Source organism: Marmota flaviventris, chromosome 1 (assembly GCF_047511675.1).
Source record: "Marmota flaviventris isolate mMarFla1 chromosome 1, mMarFla1.hap1, whole genome shotgun sequence".
NCBI lineage: Eukaryota > Metazoa > Chordata > Mammalia > Rodentia > Sciuridae > Marmota > Marmota flaviventris.
The window spans coordinates 15119003-15137458 of NC_092498.1; the positions used below are offsets into that span (position 1 = coordinate 15119003).

Below are 18456 nucleotides of genomic sequence, written 5' to 3' on the forward strand. Positions count from 1 at the left end.
TCCTCTTCTCATCTTCATACCAAGAACTCTGTTTGCAGGGTGTCTGTCGAGTGCTCCCTACAGCTCTGGCCCCCGTTTGGTCCCAGCAGGGGAGGCCAGTGGAGTTTAATTACATTCTTCCTATCGGGAATGTTCAAGGAATGAGGCTTTGAAAAACAACTCGTGCTACCAAAAAGAAGGGGGGGAAAAATCAAGTCAAGTGGGCGAGAAACGGGCATTGCCTCTTGTGTCCTAGGGACCCAATCTAAATATTTAAATTTTAAAGACAGATTTCTAAATGCCTAACTTCATAAACCTTACGTGTGGCAATTCACAAGGGAGTCCAACCTGCTTTCTGATGTGGAATGTTCCTCTGCCTGGACTAACAGGCTTATGGAATTGAGATTTTCACACATTCTGTGTTCAGTCATAAAACTTCATCTTAAAAAAAAAAAGCCCAAACCACGAAACAAAACATCGTTCTGCCCACAGTCCTGGGGCAAAACTGGCCTCCCGGAAAGTCTGGGCCTCGAGTGGATGCTTCTTGGAAAGCTCCCTAATTCTCTACTCATTCCCCACCTTCCCTCCTCAGCTCTGAGATGCCCAGTGGCTAGCACGAGCATGGAGGAGCCCTGGGCAGACACCGAGAGTTTTCAGACTTCTAGACAACTCCCCAACACCATGGACCCCAAGGCTGTAGACAGGCAGGCAGCAGGGGTGGGGGTGGTAGGTAGTGAGCTCCTTGTTCCTGGAGCATTCAAGCCCAGCCGTGAGATCTCTTAGACGTCTGTCCTGAGTGGGCAGCTGCCTTAGGTGGCCCCTAAGTCCCCTGGGAACTAAGGGTCCTGATTCCCTGCCTTTCTTGCCTTGACACATGGTAGGTGTTAACTCATGGGTCTGTGGTATCCATGGGAACCCTGTAGGGTCCAACTGTTGGGCTGTGGGGACCACCTGGCATGGCCCTTCAGCCTGCCTCCATCTCCCTCAGCAGTGGCCCCTCTGACCTGGTCAACTCCTTCCTCCCTGGAAGCAGGAACCTACATATTTCACCCAGTGTGCCCCCTGCCTGTCCCCCCCTAAACTGTGCTCAGCCTCCAGTTAGAGAAGGGAGAACTGCATTCATTCCACCTTCTCTCTCAGCCTATTTCTCACCAGCCCACTATGTGCCAGGCACTATTCTGGGCTCTGGAGTCGACCAGGAGGCCCAGCAGGGGGCCAAAGTGGCTCCCTGCTCCCAAAGATCCTCCTAAAGGTGACATTTTCAGCCTAATGATGGGTGGAGAGAGAAGGTTTATGTAGAGACCAGAGGTCTTTAAATTCTTACCAGATGACATCATTTCAAAGTTCCTGCTCCCTAAAAGTGGCTTTGGTCAGTAGTATACAGGGAAGTCAAAACAAAAAAGTGTGTGTTTATTCTTTTATTTCAAAAGCTAATTGTTGGAAATAAAACCCATTCTTCTGATGTGCTAAGAGCCCATAGTGTGCTCAACAGTTAAATAAATGAGCCATTCTGTCACCTATTACCTCAATGCCAAGTAGATGGACATACAGAGCACTGAGCCTCACCTGTGGAGGTAGCAGCCCAGGGTGGCTTTCAATTCTTGCTTCTCTAGATTGCTGGAAACCACCCACCAGCTTATTCACTTAGCAAATGTTGGTCCCTCCAGAGACCCAGATATGGAATATAAGATACTCTCAGTTGCCACATGAGGAGCCCTACATCCATGCTGATTGGTGTGGCCCATTCCCAGGAGGAACATCTCGTTGCGGGTCACCTCTCCCTCTGCTCTGCAGGGACTTTATGGATAGGGGGCATTTGGAGCTTCAACTGCTAAAACTGCTACAGGTGGCCAGAAAAACCACTTGTGAGTCCTTCTTGCCCCTCTATCTGCCTCTTGCCTTGGCACCTTGCTGTGTGTGACTACAGGCCTCTGGGCCATCCAGGGCTCCCGAGTGGGCAGTGAGCCAGGAGGTGGAGCAGGGGACATTCTGGGTCTCCCTGGATCTGGGAAGAAGAACTAGAATGAAAATAAGAAAAAGGAAGAGGGAATGGAGGCGCTTAGAGCCCTGGGTACGGAGATGGAGCCCATTCATAGCCCAATGTGGCACAGCCTACCTTCCCACAAATGTCCCCAAGAAGAGAAAGACCCTTCTGTTTGTATAATAATAATTTCTCTGTTGCCTGACTGGTCACTCTGCTTTGGGGACTCTTGAGTTGTTGAGTGACGGGTCTCAGTAGTGCCTTCTATCCTGTCCTCCTTCTGGGACCTACCTAGTGCTTTGGCAGCAGGGGCCACAAACCACAACTTCCAAGATAGAGTTCCAGGCACGGACCCAGAGACACCTTTCTTCTCAGGCTGTGCACTGCCCTGCCCTGGTACTCGTCAGGATGCCTGTCAGACGCTTCCAAAAAGAACAGGAAATGGGCAAGTCGGATAGATTTCCAAGCCCCACCCAACCTCACAGCTCTTACTCCTAAAGTGAAAATAGTGCAGATCTTGATGGAGGCCCACAGAGAGATGGTGTCAGGGGAAGTGCCTTTTGGCCACAAGACTTTACCATGCCTCTCCCAGGGGTCCAAAGCTCCTGGGTACACTAGGAAGTCCTTGGGGGAGTTTTGGGCTAGATGAAATTCCCTGACTAAGAGGTTGGCCTGGTGGGTATGTGTCCATTGTGACAGGTCCCCAGTCTACACAAGTACCCAGAGAGAAACCTCTGGGTGCCTATGTCACCTGCTTTGAAAATGACTTTAAATCAACTCAGAAGCACCTTCTGACTTCCTGCCATGGAGAAGTTATTTAAGGAAGCAAGATTTTAGGATTAATTTAGAAAGATTTATATACTTCTAAAGTCTGTTAGATTAATTCCTCCATCACTTTATCTCCCACTCAATAAAGAAAGTGTCATCAAATTCATTGGAACTCTCTTGAAGCCTTTCAAATGTATTCACAAAAGGTAAACCATTGCAGACCAGTGGCCCCTCTGTCATTCGGGATAAATACTAGTTCAGACATCATAGTAAAGATAGAGGCAGAAAAAAAAAAAGATAGAGGCAGGCTTTAGGGTTCAGAATTGTTCCTCAGTGTGGGCTGGGAGCTGTTAGGAATGCAGATGCTCAGGCTCCACCCCAGACCCTGCAAATCAGATTCTGCAGTTTTTAACAATATCCCTAGGGGATCCCTACCCACGATGAAGTCTGAGATGCTCCAACTGGTGGCTGTGCTACAGGCTGTTGCCTGCTCTGCACTGTTACTGCCCCGGTTCTTTGTGTTGTAGTTGGACATTAGGGCTGCAAGTTGTTCTTTGTTCCTACCTCTCTCTTTCTGCCTTGTGGCTTTGTGTCTATTTCATAGATGTGGCATCTGAAGGAAAGGGAGGGATTCTGAAGAGCCACTAAGGCCTGTGTGGCTGGGTTTGAGCTGGTGGGGAACACCTGAGTTCACTTCCAGTGACTCCCCTGCAGACCTGGGCAAAGGGGAGGGGACCTTCCCAATGGGGAAAACCCATTTCCAGCTTTTCACTTGATCTCAAAGTTGACTGTGTCTTACTGCTTATGTGAAGATTGACCCTGGGAAGGATCCCAACTGGGACACAATTTTCTCCATAGTGAGCATGAATTTATGTTGAGCTATTCACATATTTTTTTCTCTGAACCCTTCCCCCTGTGACAAAGGACATATATTAATGAAATAGCTGGTTGAGGGTAAAATGGTTATATACATAAATTTTTGTAGCCATGGAATATGCTTTTTTCCCTTTGAGATCCTCTGGCTGCTTCGAGAACAAATTCCTAACCTTGCTCTTACTGTCAGTGTGAGACAATCAGCTGAAATAACCAGCTTGGAATGTCCCTTTACCCTTAAGAGAAAAAAGAAGAGTATGTTGTATTTTAATTAGATATTTATAATAAGGACACAACAGCTATTCAAGAGATGTTTTAAGAATCTGGCCTTCCTTCTGAGGCATAACTGTGTTCAAATTATCCTAAAGAGAGACTGTATATCAATCCAATCCAGTTTGTGATAAATTTACAACTGGGTTCTATGCAGTAGATTTATATCAACAATTAAGCAGAAGGAAAATGGGTCGTAAATTTTGGCTGGCACAGTCCAGCACCAAAGAGAAGAAAAGAGAATGGTTTAGCCAGATCAAAAGTCAATAATTTCAACACAAATTGCTAAAGCTATAACAAAAATTATTGATGTGGGAACAGATTGTTCCCCCCATCCTTTTTAAAATTATATATTAGAAGACAAAATGAAGCATCCAAACAACAAGGTCTTATTAGAAAATTGGTGTTTTTTTTTTTTTTAATTTGGTAAGGGGTACAAATACATAAACCCTTCTCTGCTCCTTCACTATTGAATTTAATGGAAGTGCCTCCTCTTCAACATGAGTAGGACAACAAGGGGACAAGAGAGTGTCCTCAAGATGGGGTGACTTGAGAGCTGGGGGTGTGGCTCAGTGGTAGAGCACTTATCTAGCATATGTGAGGCACTGGGTTCAATCCTTAGCACCACATAAAAATAAATAAATAAATAAATAAAGGCATTAAAAAATAGCTTTTTAAAAAAAAAAAAAAAGATTGAATGACTTGAGAAAGGGAATTGTATGGTTTGATTGTCCCCAGAACTCAGGGGTAGAAACTTAATCCTGTAGTCATATGCTGAGGGATTTGAAAGTAGGGCCATTGGGAGGTAGGGAGGTTTAGAAGAGGTAATGAGGGTAGGGTTCCTATGATGTCATTGGTGGCACTGTAAGAGAAGGAGACCTGGGTGAGCTGGCGTGCTTGTTGTGTCTCATGATGTGGTGGCTTCTGCCATGTTATGATGCAGCAAGGATGCCCTTGTCAGATGCCAACAGATCAGATGCTGGCAGCATGCTCTTGGGCTTCCCAGCCTCCATGAACTCTGAGCAAAATAAATGTCTATTCTTTAAAAATTAAAAAATAGACATACCTGGTCTAGAATAAAATACCTTGTCTCAAGTATTTTGTTGTAGTAATGGAAATGGACCAAGAAGTTTCTAAATTGATGGGTTTTTTTTTTGTTGTTGTTTTGTTTTGTTTTTGATACCAGGGTTGAACCCAGGGGTGCTTCACCACTAAGCCACATCCGCAGCCCTTTTTTCTATTTTATTTAGAGACAGGGTTTTGCTGAGTTGCTTAGGGCTTCACTAGGTTGCTGAGGCTGGCTTTGAACTCATGATCCTTGTGCCTCAGCCTCCCAAGCCGATGGAATTACAGGTGTGCACCACCATGCCCAGCCCTAAATTGATTTTTGATGGTGGGACAAGTGTAGGGGAGGCTATACAAAATTCCTAAATCAGATGAAGTGGAAGAAAATTTATGTTTCCTAGGAAGAAGCAGCCTAGATGCATGATTTATCAAGTGGTTATAACTGTGTTATACACTGGAACAGAAGTCCATCCCTTGAAAGGAGAAAGGCAATCAAGGTCATTTGGGTCAAAGTAGCTGGTAAGAGATGGGATGTTGCTAGACAGAAGATGTGGGCCAAAACACATGTGTAAGATTTTCCCCAATAGTGAAGGAAGCACCTAAGGTGTCCTTCTTGTGCCAGGGTTTGGTTCTGCTGAAAATATATCATCCGAGTTACCGACCTTCATGGCTGACATCTTCACTTCTGGATGGTTCAGTGTGCAACCAGGCAAACTGCCAGCCTTGTCTTTAACCATTAGGAAGGATTGACTGGCTCTGCACCCCAGGTAGTATGGAGTGGCCGCATCATGTACAAGAAGTACACAAGAGAGACTGTCCCAGGCACTGTTGGACTTAGGCCCCTGAATTTGGAAAGCTGGTGTTTCGAAGTTCAGAAGGAACATGACTGCATGACAAGAAACTGGAAAATGAGAGGCTCTAATCTGGGAACCACGGAGTCTATGCATGACTATGGAGATGAAGGCAGCCCCTGGGCCTGGCCTTCTGTTCTCCTTGGTCATCTGCACAACGCAGCAGAATTGCTGATTCGCCCTCTCTACCTGTTTGAGGAGAGGACAGGTAATTGGAAAGAGATGTCAGGGTGGAGGGAGGGGCTGGCAGGGGGAGCGACCACTGCTGGTGTGGTAGGAAGTGTGCTTTCCGTGGGTCCTGTGGATGCTACAGGAGGCATCGAGGCTCAAGCCTTCTTGCCAATGAGATCATTGGCTGATTGCCACAAGGAGACTGTAGCACCAAAACTGTGAATGGGAGCTGGCCACTGGAGCTGGTCTCCCCGGTCAGGGAACTGTGTTGTGGGGGCTCCCCCAAGAGCCCTCTGAACCACTCTTGCATCTGCTCCTCAAAGAAGGTGCAGACAGCAGCCCCGGAGGGTAGGACTTGGGATCTCTTGTGACACCCAAGCCCTGGAGAAGAAGGAGGTCCAGCAGGTGCAGCAGGAAGAAGGCAGGAGGAAGAGCAGACCCCACCCCTTCCCGGGTGGCTTCCTCGGGCCACGGGTAGGCCTGGGTGGAAGGCACAGCAGAGTGTTGAGCTGCATCTGAGACTGAAGTTTTAATCGGAACCAGATGGGTCTGGACTTTTTAATGCCTCAAAGTGACAGGCACCTTTGAGATCTGCCCCAGGTGTCCGGAAACGGGAAAGGAAAGCATGTTTAAAAAAAAGAATTGGCGAAAACACCACATGGTTTCATGTTTGTACCTCACTGAGTTCACATGGTGCAAAGTACTAGTCACTCAGCCATCTAGAGATGACTAGAGGGACCGTCCCAGAGGGTGAAGGAGCAAGTGAAGGTGAGAGATGTGGAGAGAGCCGCTGGGGAGTGGGATTAGAGCTGCTGCATCCAGCGGTTTCTGAAAGCAGCCCTGCCCCTCTGGAGTTTGTAGCTCTGGGGGCTGAGAAGTCTGGGCCACTTTCTGTCACCGCTCATGGAAGGAGTTTCAATGCACATACCCACTCTTTTCTTTGGAGGGACAGGGTTCCCCTCAGATGCTCAAAGGACATTGGTAGAAGGACATGGCTCAGGGGAAGCAGCTCCAGTGAACTCCAGCTGGAATCCAGGGACCTCATGGACAAACCCCAGGAAAGGCGGCACAGGGGCCTCTGGGGGTGCTCTCTACTCTAGCAAAAAATGGTGTGAGGGAGGGTCCTGAGCCCCAGGAGCTGGCATTAACTGGCACTCAAGAAATATTTGTTGAATGGAAACCAGCAGGAAAATTATAACAAGTCATACTTTACATGCAAATTTTCAGGAATATTTTCAGGAAAATAGCTAATGTGTGAACATCTAATCTGCATTTCCCTGTCCTGACAGATGGCCCATATTAACAGAGCTCTGATTATGGTAAAAAAAAAAAAAATAAAACAAGAGAGAAAGAAAGAAAACTTACAAATTTAATCGAGTGAGTATCCTGAGCAAGGCCACACAAAGCAATGCTATTGTGACTACCAAATTTATTTTTTAAAAGACAACAACTAGTTATTCTCATTTGTCAAAGACCATCCCAAACATTGCCTGAGGAAAGAATATGATCTACAGAGTGGGGTTGTGAGGCTGGGGCAGGGCATTGGATGCTATTTTTTTCTTGGAAGAGGGATCTGGGCCCTAAGAGTCCAAGATTACATTCTCCAAGTGGAACCAGTGTCCCCACCTGAGGATGTTTATTAAAAATACATGTTCCCAAGCCCCAGCCCAGACTTAGGGAATCAGAACCTCTGAATCCAGGGCCCTAAAATATGTGTTTTATACTGTCTTATCAAATGATTTTGCATGCACTCAAGTTTGAAAACCTTTCTCTGCTGTAATTAGTTTATTTACCCAGGTAATCTCTTCAGTGCCTTGGGCTATTTGGCACAACCCGTGCGAGATGGCCCCGGGAAAGAAGGCCTGATCCAAGACTGGGAGATTGACAGAGGCCAGGGTGGCTCTCCTCAAGGTCATGGTCAGTTCAGGCCACGACAGAGGTATCCTGTGTGCGTGAGGGCTTTAGATGGAAGCTCACCCTGTGTCCCGGATATTACTACACCCAGGCCTGACAGGGTCTTAGCTTATGTGATAGGCAGGTTCCTAGGGCTCTGTAGCTTTCCAAATGATGCCATATTCTAGAATCAATTTTTGCTGTCTTTTATTGCCCTGGAGGGTTTAATATGGAAGGGAGATATCGTTTAATAGATACAACTGAATTGTTTATCAATCAGCCTTTAAGTTCCCTCAAGGTGCCCATCAGGACTTCTACCTCTCAGAGCTCAGCCCCCTCTCCAAGCCTCTGTCGGGTCTACATGTTGCTGGGCACCTCCTCCTGGTTTATTTGGGACTTGGGGCTGAACCTCCTGCTGATGCCTTCCTGGGATAGCGCCTTAGGCATTCTTCAGGAAGTCATTCTCCCAAGTTCTCAGCCAAATGACCTGAGTAGACCTGACCTGGGGCTGGGGTCTGATTGGCATGAGGCCATTGGGACCCTCATTCCCTGACCATGAAAATGGGGTCCAGAATGGGCAGTGACCTTAGCATTCCCATCAGAGTGCCCTTCCTGACTCTTGTTGGGAATTTGAGGCCACAGACCCTCTTCACTGGGGAGGATAAGGAAGTATGTGGTCACAGACATTCCTGGCAGGCTTCCTGGGGGCTTCCAGAGGACAGCATGACCCAAAATGGGGCCCACCATAAGGACACACAGCCCAGGAACTGGGCAGAAGATACTGGAGCCTGAGCACATATTTTGAGGCCTGGATAGAGATTTTCCTGAAGCAACATCTATCCCTGAGCTGTGTGATTATTTGCATTCATAAATATAAATTTGTGAGTTTGTTTGTGTTTTTGTTAAGATCAGTTTGAGTTGGGGTTCTGTTACCTGCAACTAAAGGTACCTATAGGGAAGCCTTCAGCTGCCCTGGTTTCTCTTGCTCCAGTGTGCTCCAATCATCTTTGGTCCCTCCACCCCCTCCTCAATTTAAACCAAATATTAAATAAGTACCTATAAAACAGGATGAGAGAGGTGCTAGGGTTGTTTGGATTCGCAGCTTGTTGAGACTGCATGCCCGAAGAATATTGATTAATGGATCAATGTCAATCTGGAGGGAGCCCTGTCCTGTTCAACATTTAAATCAATGACTTAGATGAAATAGGAGACATGCTTAGCAAGTCTCAGATGACACAAAGCTGGAGGAACTGCTAATATGACAGATGGCAGAATCAAGATTCAAAATTATTTTGACTGACTTGAACAGTAATAAGAACAAATATAAACTCTTGCATCTAGGCTCAAAAGATCAATTGTATAAGCAGGGGACTGGGAGACCTGGCTTGGCAGTTGCCATAACAACACAGAACTTGAAGTGGACCATAAGCTCATGTTGAACCCCAAATTGAGAGAATTAATCACACAGTGACTCAGTTTTCAAATGTTTAAAAGCTGCTAGTGGAGAAGAAAGACAAACTTTGCCTTTGCCTCCCCAGGAGGATAGAGAAATGAAATTTTCCTGGAATTAGTTTTTAGCTTACTATACACAAAAAAAATTTTTTTCTAATGATTCCAATAAGAGAACAAGCTACCTTCCGAAATTGCGAGGGTAATAATAATGACATCAGAATGTAATAGAAAGGATGCTATTTGAAAGCACAGATTTTTTAAATGATTCTATTTAACAACTCACAGGTCGAAGCCACACGTGCACACATGCACACACAAGCATTCAGAAGACACACGAGGTGAAAGTAGCCTGGCTCACCAACCAAGCAAGTTGGCTGAGAAGGGCCTGATCTGGAGGAACACCCAGAGGCCCAGACCCACCTCACCAGCCACCTCCACCTCCCTCTGCCTGTGGCCCTCAGCTCAGCTGGTCTCCAGTCCTGCTTCAGCTGGGCCTGTCCTGTGTCCACTCCTGCCCTGCAGTCCAGCGCCTTTTCTGGCTCACACCTGTCTCCCCCAGCGTGGCCACTTCACAGTCAGTGTTGGGAAGCCACACCTCCTTCCCAGCTGCTGCCCTTGGACGCCCACAGCTTCCTGGGACTTTGCAGGTTCCCTGGCCAGTTTGTGGGCAGTCCCAGACAGTGAAGGTACCCGCACCATCTGTCTTTTTTCCCCTCTGTTTTTCTGACCCCTCTATTTTACTCACTGGACCAGAGAGATGGAGAAGGCCAGCAGTGGCCTGATTTCATCTCATGAACTTAGGGTGTGAGATTAGCAAGTTAGTCAAACAAGTTTCACTTCCAGGAGCACAAAATTGGTCACCTGTGGACATCACCCTGGACCCCACCTGTACTCACATGTTTCTCCTTGAAGAGGTCCACCTCGCTCAGAAGCCTCTTCTGGCAGTCGGGGTGGGTGGCCAGCAGGTAGGTGGCGAAGGACAGTGTGTTGGCGACCATCTCATAGCCCGCGATGAGGAAGAGCACGGCCTGACCCACGATCTCATCCACGGTCAAAGGCGTGGACAAGGCTCTGGGCTGCTGCTGGGAGGGGTCCGCTGTGCCCTTGCCAGAGGAGGGGACCTCCTTGGCAAAGTCAAAGTTGTCCAGGCCCACGGAGCACGCAGAGTGCCGGGCGTCCAGCACCGCTTGGAGGAAGTCTCTCCGCCTCTAAGGACAGAGCAAAATGCACATTGTGACCTTAGAGTCACAGAAGGAGGTTTCTTGGGGGACAGAGGAAGGAGACACATGGCCTAACCTTTGAAGAGCTCCGTAGGAACAGGATCCTTGTCACTGGGGTATCTGAGATGGCCAGGACCTGGAGACCACCTCATTGTTCCCTAGACTTGGGCAGCAGCGGGCAGACTGTGACGCTGATGGTCAACAAGACAGGCTGGCTGAGGTGGGGCTCAGTGGCACAGAGCGCACTGGCACGCACTAGGCCTCGGGCGCATCCCTGGCACATATTTATGGAGTATAGTGTGATTAATGTATTTAATGTGTGATGGTCAAATCAGAATACTTAGCATTTCCATCTCCTTAAATATTTATCATTTCTTTGTGCTGGGAACTTTCAAACTCATTTTTATTTCTTTACAAAATGTGAAATAAGCTGCTGTAAACTATAGTCACCCTACTGTGCTACAGAACACTGGGACTTAATCCTTTAATCTAATAGGATTTGGTACCATTATTCAATAGCCCTCTAGCCCTCTCCTTCCCTCACATCCTTCTCAGCTTCTAATGACACGATTCTACTTTCTACTTCTATGAAAAAAAAAATCCACTTTATTATTAGTTTCCACATGTGACAGAGGACATGCTGCATTTGTCTTTCTGTGTCTGGCTTATTTCACATACCATAATGGCCTCCGGTTCCCATCTATGTTGCAGCAAATGACATGATTTCATTTTTTTTTTAACATTTATTTTTTAGTTGGCACAATACCTTTATTTCACTTATTTATTTTTATGTGGTGCTGAGCATTGAACCCAGGATCTTGTCCATGCAAGGCGAGCACTCTACTGCTGAGCCACAACCCTAGCCTGATTTCATTATTTTTTATGACTAAATAGTATTCCATGGGGTTTATACACTACATTTCCTTTATCCATTTCAGTTGAGGCCATTCTATTCTATCTGGGCTGGTATGGAAAGGTGTGGAGTCACTTTGTTAAGCAAACAAAACAAAAAAACTTTGGGGAGCAGTATGCGTGGAATCTAATTTCTGTAAAAACAATAAGTACACAATATGTGTAATTGTGTGTATTCATCTCCACATGGAAAACATTTAGCAATGTCCACACTTAACAGTTCCTAGTAAGCTGGAGGAGGTGGGAAACCAGGGGAGCATTTACTTTTTACTCTGATATGTTTGAACTGTTGGTTGTTTTTCTGATAAGAGCACAAGAAAGCTTCTTATGGATTTAAACCAGAGCCCAAGCTCAGTTGCTCACTCATGCGCAATTTAGAGCTCCTCTGGGTAGTCAGAAGTTTTTTCTCATGGTAGAAAGTCAACAGAACTGGGGGACAGGGGATGGAGCTGACGGATGGAGCATGTCTTCAAAGCCTCTGGACCTAGCTTTCTGCTTCCTATCCATCCCTTTTGTTCTCAGTAAATCCTCACCCCCATTTAAGTGGTTAGAGCTTTCTTACCATTTCCCCTACCTTTCTTATCAGTAATTTGCATATTCTTTATATTTTTAGGACACTAATTTTAACTATAGGAGTGTTTACATATTGCTTGAGCATTAACAAAGTGTATGCCTGGTGCATCTCTTCTTTGAAATGCCCTTTAATGTGATGAATGACAACCAAGATGATGTTCCTTTCTGAAGTTTATGGAATTAAAACAGCAAAAGAAGAGTATCAGAACCCCCTACCAGGAAAATATTTTAATTTCAAAGTACTTTGCTAGTTGCAGCCTTTTCTCAGTTCATTGGCTTCTGAATTTCTATTGCATGAATAATCTATGCCCCACATATTAGCATGTAATGCCATCTTTTAAAAAAAATGTAATTCCACTATTCAGATTGTTGTGATTTCCTGTGTGGTCGCCTTTTCTGCTCCATACGGTTATAAGCATCCCCAGGGCAGGCCCCTCCGCCCAGCCCCCATGCGTGCCTAGTTCTGAGCTGGGCCCATATTAGATATGCAATAAATAATTCCACCAACGCAAATGTAAAGCCATAAAGACCCTTTGAGGAAGGGTGAGCCGGGTTTGATAACAACTGCAAGTTATTTAGAGCAGAAGGCATCCCCGCTTTGTGACCTTCGAGGTGTCTGATGAGAGCCTAGCAGAGCTCAGGGCTAAGGCTGTGGGTGTCGCACATGTTGGGGCCAAGAAAGCGAACCCTCTGCTTCTTTGGCATCCGGCTCAGACTAATGGCTGAGAAAACGGCCAAGGGTCAGCAAGAGTCGGCCTCTTCATTCCGCCCTGACCCTGCTCCTGTAGATGTCTAAATGGCATCCTCGAGGGCTGGCATTCCCCAGCATCCCTCCTGCTGTTTGGCTAACATGGTGGCTGCTGCAGTCCCACGATATCCCTGTGAACGCAGAGCAGAACCAGGGTGGGGCAGAGATCTGGGGGTGGTGTCAGAGGGAAATGAGCACCCACTGCTCCCCTAGCCAGCGAGGGACTCCACAGCATCCCTGGACCTCTCAGGTGGTCCATTTGGACCTCCTCAGGGTGTGACACAGTTGTGGTCCCTGAGACTTGGTGTGGCTTTGCAGGGGTGGGGATGATGACAAGGCATAGCCACGTCCATACCATGTGTTTTTCCAGGGGCAGAGGGCAGCTGGCAGTCTTTCCTCTTACCCCAGCTCAGCCAGCCTGCTAAAGGGCCAGCGGAGGCTTGCAGAAATGTGCCTTCACCTCCAGCTAATGAGGTTGGAGGGAAGGGCTGCTCTCCAGGGCTTCTGCGCAGCAGAGGAACATTAGTGTGGACGGTTCCTATTATTCACAACGGCATCATGGAGGCTATCTGAACACTACCCATTTAGGACCCAAACAGTGCTGGTTTATGGTTATATCCAAGAAAAATACGCGTCCTGATAGATGTAGGTGTCTAATCCACCCAACGGCTGGAGCTTAGAAAAATATTTACCTTTTAACATCTGCGCAGCATTTTCTCTGCACAAACACACATCTGCTTGATGGAATGCATACAGGGTTCCGATGGCTTTCAAGTAAGTTTTCTTAGTAACCTTATAGCTTAGACTTGACACGGGCAGTCCTGGATTTGTGGTGGGGAGGTTTCTCTCAGATCAACTCATTGTTTGAAACAAATAGCTTTAGAGTTTATAAAAGGAAAAGCTCTAGGCAATCCCAGTAATCGGATCTTTAAAAACCTCTCACCTCTTAGTAAGTCACTCAGTGAAACAGTTTTTTTAAATTTTCAGCTTGATTCCACAACCAGTGGGTTTCAGGCTTGGAGTGTAGGGTGTGGGGAGTGTGTGTGTGTGTGAGAGAGAGAGAGACAGAGAGAAGGCTTACATAGGGCAGTCCTTTACAGTGCTATTAAGGTTCAAAATTTTTCTTTATCCTTCCTCCCTCAACCTGTCTCCCCGCTGCCCAGAAGACAGCACCTGGACAGGAGTGCTCTGTCCTTCAGGATTCAGAGTCACGCTAGGTAGACCAGTTAGCTGATTCCTCCCACAGCTCCAAGCACATTCAAGTTGAGTTTATAGTGGTGTGGGCCAAGGGCCCAAGAGTTTGTATAAACCTTCCCATGTCTTGTGGATCCAGATGCACTGGCTACACGGTCCCCAGGGTATGAAGATGAGAGGACAAGGCCGCCGCCCAAGGCTGCTCTCTGAATCCAGCCACTAATCGACTCTGATTTCATTCTAGGCCAATGCTTTAACCATTGGACCTCATGAATTCCTCTGAGCCACTCAGTCTTTGGGAAAACCCTTTTAAAGCTCCATCTTGAACAAGTCAGTTAAGGAAAAGCCCTTTCAGCCTCGTTTTTCCTTTCAGTAAGTTTCTTGAATGCAACGAGGCCCTTAAAGAACAGCATTTATGCATGCATGAGCATATCCGGTATTGAAATGATCTTCCTTCACAGTGAAAATTCTTACTTCTATTCTTAGCCGAGTTCAATCAACAAATATTTACTCGATTCTCACTATGTGCCAAGCAGAGTGCAAGTCTGTAAGGAGGAAAGAAAGCTCTAGATCTCAAATGAAGCCTGCTAAAGAGACCAGAAGGCACTCAACCACAGATTTTGTAGCAACATCTTCTGCCCTGAAAGGGATTGTGGGATTGATTGACAGTTGCACAAACTTCTCTCTAATATTTATGCTATTCATGCTATGACACTCCGTCTTGCCATTTTTCAATAAAAAGAATATGCTCATGAAAATTACATGGGGCACATTTACCTAGAAGATTCTTATGGGCTTCTCTAACCTGCGCTTGGGGTGATGTTTGAGCTGGAGAGGCAGTTTGTGGGGGGGCAGCGTTCATTCTGGTCGCCATGTCAGGGGAGGGGCCCATTGCTCGGGGCTTTTCCTCCTCCTGTCCTTTCCCACCTCTCCTCCCCGTTCTCGTTGACCTTCCACTTTGCTTTCCGCTGCCCGTGGAAAGCTCAGGGTAGCAGATTGCTGGAGGACAGCATGGCGTGATGTGTGGGGTTGGGAGGGAAGAAAAAGGAGAGAGAGCGATGGCAAATTAGGTTCCATTCTGTTTCCAGGCTGTATCCTATTAAAATACGTTACCTCTTCTGCAGCTTGCTGGTCCCGCAAGGCAATCTCATTCCTAATGAGTTTGTTAAAAAAGCCATTCAGTTCATCTCGGTTCTTATTGGGCAGAATCCGGGCCAGTGGGACCATTATGGATGGAAATGATACTTGAAAGAAAAACAAAAGTGGCATTGAAAAGGGGGCCATAATAACCCATGGCTATTAGACGCCTGTTACTAGGAAGCAAGTGCCCTCCTTGAATCCGAGTCATTCCGAAGGCCTGCCCCCCCCCTCCCCCGGGAATCACTGCTCCTCAGAGCTGGGTTATGTCTGGCTCCATGTCTGTCCCTGTCACCATTCCTTGCACATAGTAAGCACTCAATAAATGTCTGCCTCATTGACCAAGTCCTCCCCCTCAGCTGGCCCTCTACAGGAGGTCTCAGCTTGTGAATTAGTGGTTTGGGTTCTAGATATTCAGACTGAGGTCTTTCTGTTCTGTCAAGAGAGCAGATCACAGGCTGTGCTTCAAGTCTTAGCAAAGGGTAGAAGCTCATTTACTTTCTTAACTTTCTGGTCATTTGCATTTCTTTCTCTGGACAACTGTCCCCAGAGCAACCACCTGAATTGTCTCTAAGAGCCGCTACTATAAGGCTGACATAGTGCTGGCCCCATCCGCCATGGGCTCCTCCCTTGCATGCCAGATAAGCCTGAGTCCTTGATGCTGTGCCCTTGGGATAGGCTTCCCTGGGTCAGCGCCACCTAATCCCTCCTGGAGAGTCGCTCTAGACCCAAGGGCTGAGGCCTGGCCACAGGGGAGCTCAGCTCCATGGTGGGCCTACTGCACACAGGGTTCTGGGCTGGAGCTGGGCTGGAGAGGACAGTTCTAGACACTCAGGGGTCTCAGAACACTCTGCCCAGTTAAGAGGCAGAGCGATCAGGGGAAGCAGGGACTATGTGGCCACCATCCCACAGGACACAGGATGGGTCCCGTAATTCAAGGGATGGGGCAGGAAGAGACTGCTGGACCTTACACGGACATCTACAGTTTCATTGTGGAGCTGACGGAGGTGACAGGGCCTCCCATGAAACTGGTTAAGAATTTACCCGCCCAGCAGAAAGGCCAGAAATCAGGGCGAGTTCGCTGATAGCAATAAGAGCGCATCAGTGCTTCCTTAAAAGCAAGAAGATGCTGGAGTTGGCCGGGGGGCAAAAACTCATTTGTAAAATAAAAATGAAGCCAATGGACTTGTCTCTGTAGCATTAGGCCACCTCCTAGTCACCCACCCAGCAATTTCTATGTTTACTATGCAAGTGTAAACAACTCCGTGTTTGCCACCCAGTTTCCTAGTTTACTGTACATTGGGCTTCCAGCGAGAAGTCTTCTGAAGAGGATTTTGCTGGAGGGGAGAAAAATGTGCTAGAAAATGAAAGGTTTTTGATTCTAGTCTTGGATCTGCCTTTTCAAGCCTCAGTTTTTTCATCGGGAAAGTGGGGGCAAGGATATTTCTCAGAGGCAGAATGGCAGGAGTTAAGGAAGCAATGCGTTCAGAGTGTCGCCACCGTTCTCACCTCCATGGTGGTGACAGAAGCCAGGGCTACCTGTGTTGGTGATAAGTGGCTCCAGGCTGTGATAAGAGAACCCTGGTGACTCCAGGAAGACCCCATCCCTGCAGGGCAGCTTTCAGAGACCCTCGAGTGTCCTTTCCTAGCAGCATGGATAGAGCCTGCAAGTGGCCCCAGGTCTGGCCTTACCCGCCCCCCGGCAGGAGCTGTACTTACACAGTAAGACCAGGAGAGGCCTGGGGATGGAGAACGCAAAGAAACGCCTGCAGGATTCCACAAAGGGGTCCTCGGGAACCTTCCGGGAGTCCACCTGGGTGCCGAAGGCGACACTGGCCACCAGGTCTGTGGTGTAATAGCAGTAGCACCTAGGGAGAGGGGCATGTTTGAATTTGCAAGGTTGCTGGCCTTGGCCCTGCCCCCATGCACCCCTCCCAACAAAGTGGGGCTCCCTGGCTACTGGGAGATCCTCGCCCTGCAGAGGGACTTGAGACGTGGGAGAGGAGCTGCCGGGGTGCGCAGCCGCAGCAGACTGTGGGAGCACGTGGGGCCCCCAGCGAGCTCACGGAGGGCATGGCTAACTCAACCACCGGGTTCAGGCGGCCCGGACCCAGCAGAGCAGAGCCAACTACCAAGAGGCACATTTTACATTCTCTGGTCTCTGGAGGAGGGAACCCTGGGGCCCCAGAGCCTATAGCTTTGCCTCGAGGCTGTGCCTGGAAGGTCAGAATCCAGTGATTAACTGGTATCTGTCGAATTGTCATTAATGAACAAACAAACTGATGGTCTAGTTTTATTAACTTTTCCCTCCTTTTCTTCCTAATGATTTTTACAGTTTTTTTTTTAAAGAACAACAAACAAAAAATGAGGACTCTTCCCACTCAAATAAATACCAGACGAACTTTAGGACAGGCTTCACGATCTTCTGTGTGTTATTACAGAAAGCACACTTTGCACTTGAGAAACAAACAGAGGAAAGTATCTGGCAGTAGCTCCAGAAACTTTGACCTCTTGGGCCATAGGAAGCCTGTCTCCCAGAAGGCCATTTTAAACTAGAATTATCTTCTTTTTTCCCCTTTTGCTTTCTTCCGGGAGAAGTCAGCTTAAGTTCTTTTTAGGAAGACTAACAACTGAGTTATTAATATCCTGGATAATTACAAGGTCTATTTCTGTCCTGGATGTGGGCACACATTTAGTGCCTCTTCGCCATCAGCTCCATAGCCACTGTTTTAGTAAGGAGTAAATGACATTTCCAGATGACTTTAGAGTTTTGACTGCTTCTCTTGGAAACGCTTCTACCACCAATTTCCCATTTGCCCGCCCGAGTAAAGACAAAACCGAGGCTACTGAATGTGGCTCCATGGGATCCTAATGGCTGGAGATCTAAGGGTTTTAAGAGTTATTTACATTGCTTTCATAGGTGACTGGCCACCTTATCTTCAGCCACCTTCTGCATCCTATAATCAGAGGGAATGTGGTTGAGAAGCCCTGTGGACATGTGAATGTTGGTGATGATATTGTGATTTTATTTGCCCTGATGATCATGAGTCAGCGTCCAGGTGATTTGCTGTAAGCCAAGATTTGGCATCAAACAACTAAAGGTTTCTAGGAGGAAAGCCAGATAAGCAGGCATTAAGTGTAATGTCCACGCCGTGGTTTCCGTATGGAGGTGCTGCACTATTTTTTTTTAAAGGACTTTGATGGATTTTTATTTTATTCATTTATTTATATGTGGTGCTGAAAATTGAACCCAGTGCCTTGTGTGTGCTAGGCAAGTGCTCTGCCACTGAGCCACAACCCCAGCCTCTGCACTATTTTTCTTGATGTGAAAATTCACACACTCTCCCCCAGGTCCCTGTCCCTTCTGCC

At 47.2% G+C, this 18456-nt stretch overlaps 1 protein-coding gene across 1 annotated transcript in view; it reads right to left on the bottom strand.

The window, feature by feature from the left end:
- The window catches only part of Tbxas1 (thromboxane A synthase 1), a 154775-nt gene that overhangs the window by 40534 nt on the left and 95785 nt on the right, over window positions 1-18456 (bottom strand). Inside the window, exons 7-9 of the mRNA XM_027952143.2 lie at window positions 16807-16955; window positions 15064-15194; window positions 10200-10511 (exon numbers count right to left, since the gene is read on the bottom strand). Coding sequence (XP_027807944.2) covers window positions 10200-10511; window positions 15064-15194; window positions 16807-16955 — 592 coding nt within the window. The remainder of the gene's footprint in view (window positions 1-10199; window positions 10512-15063; window positions 15195-16806; window positions 16956-18456) is intronic.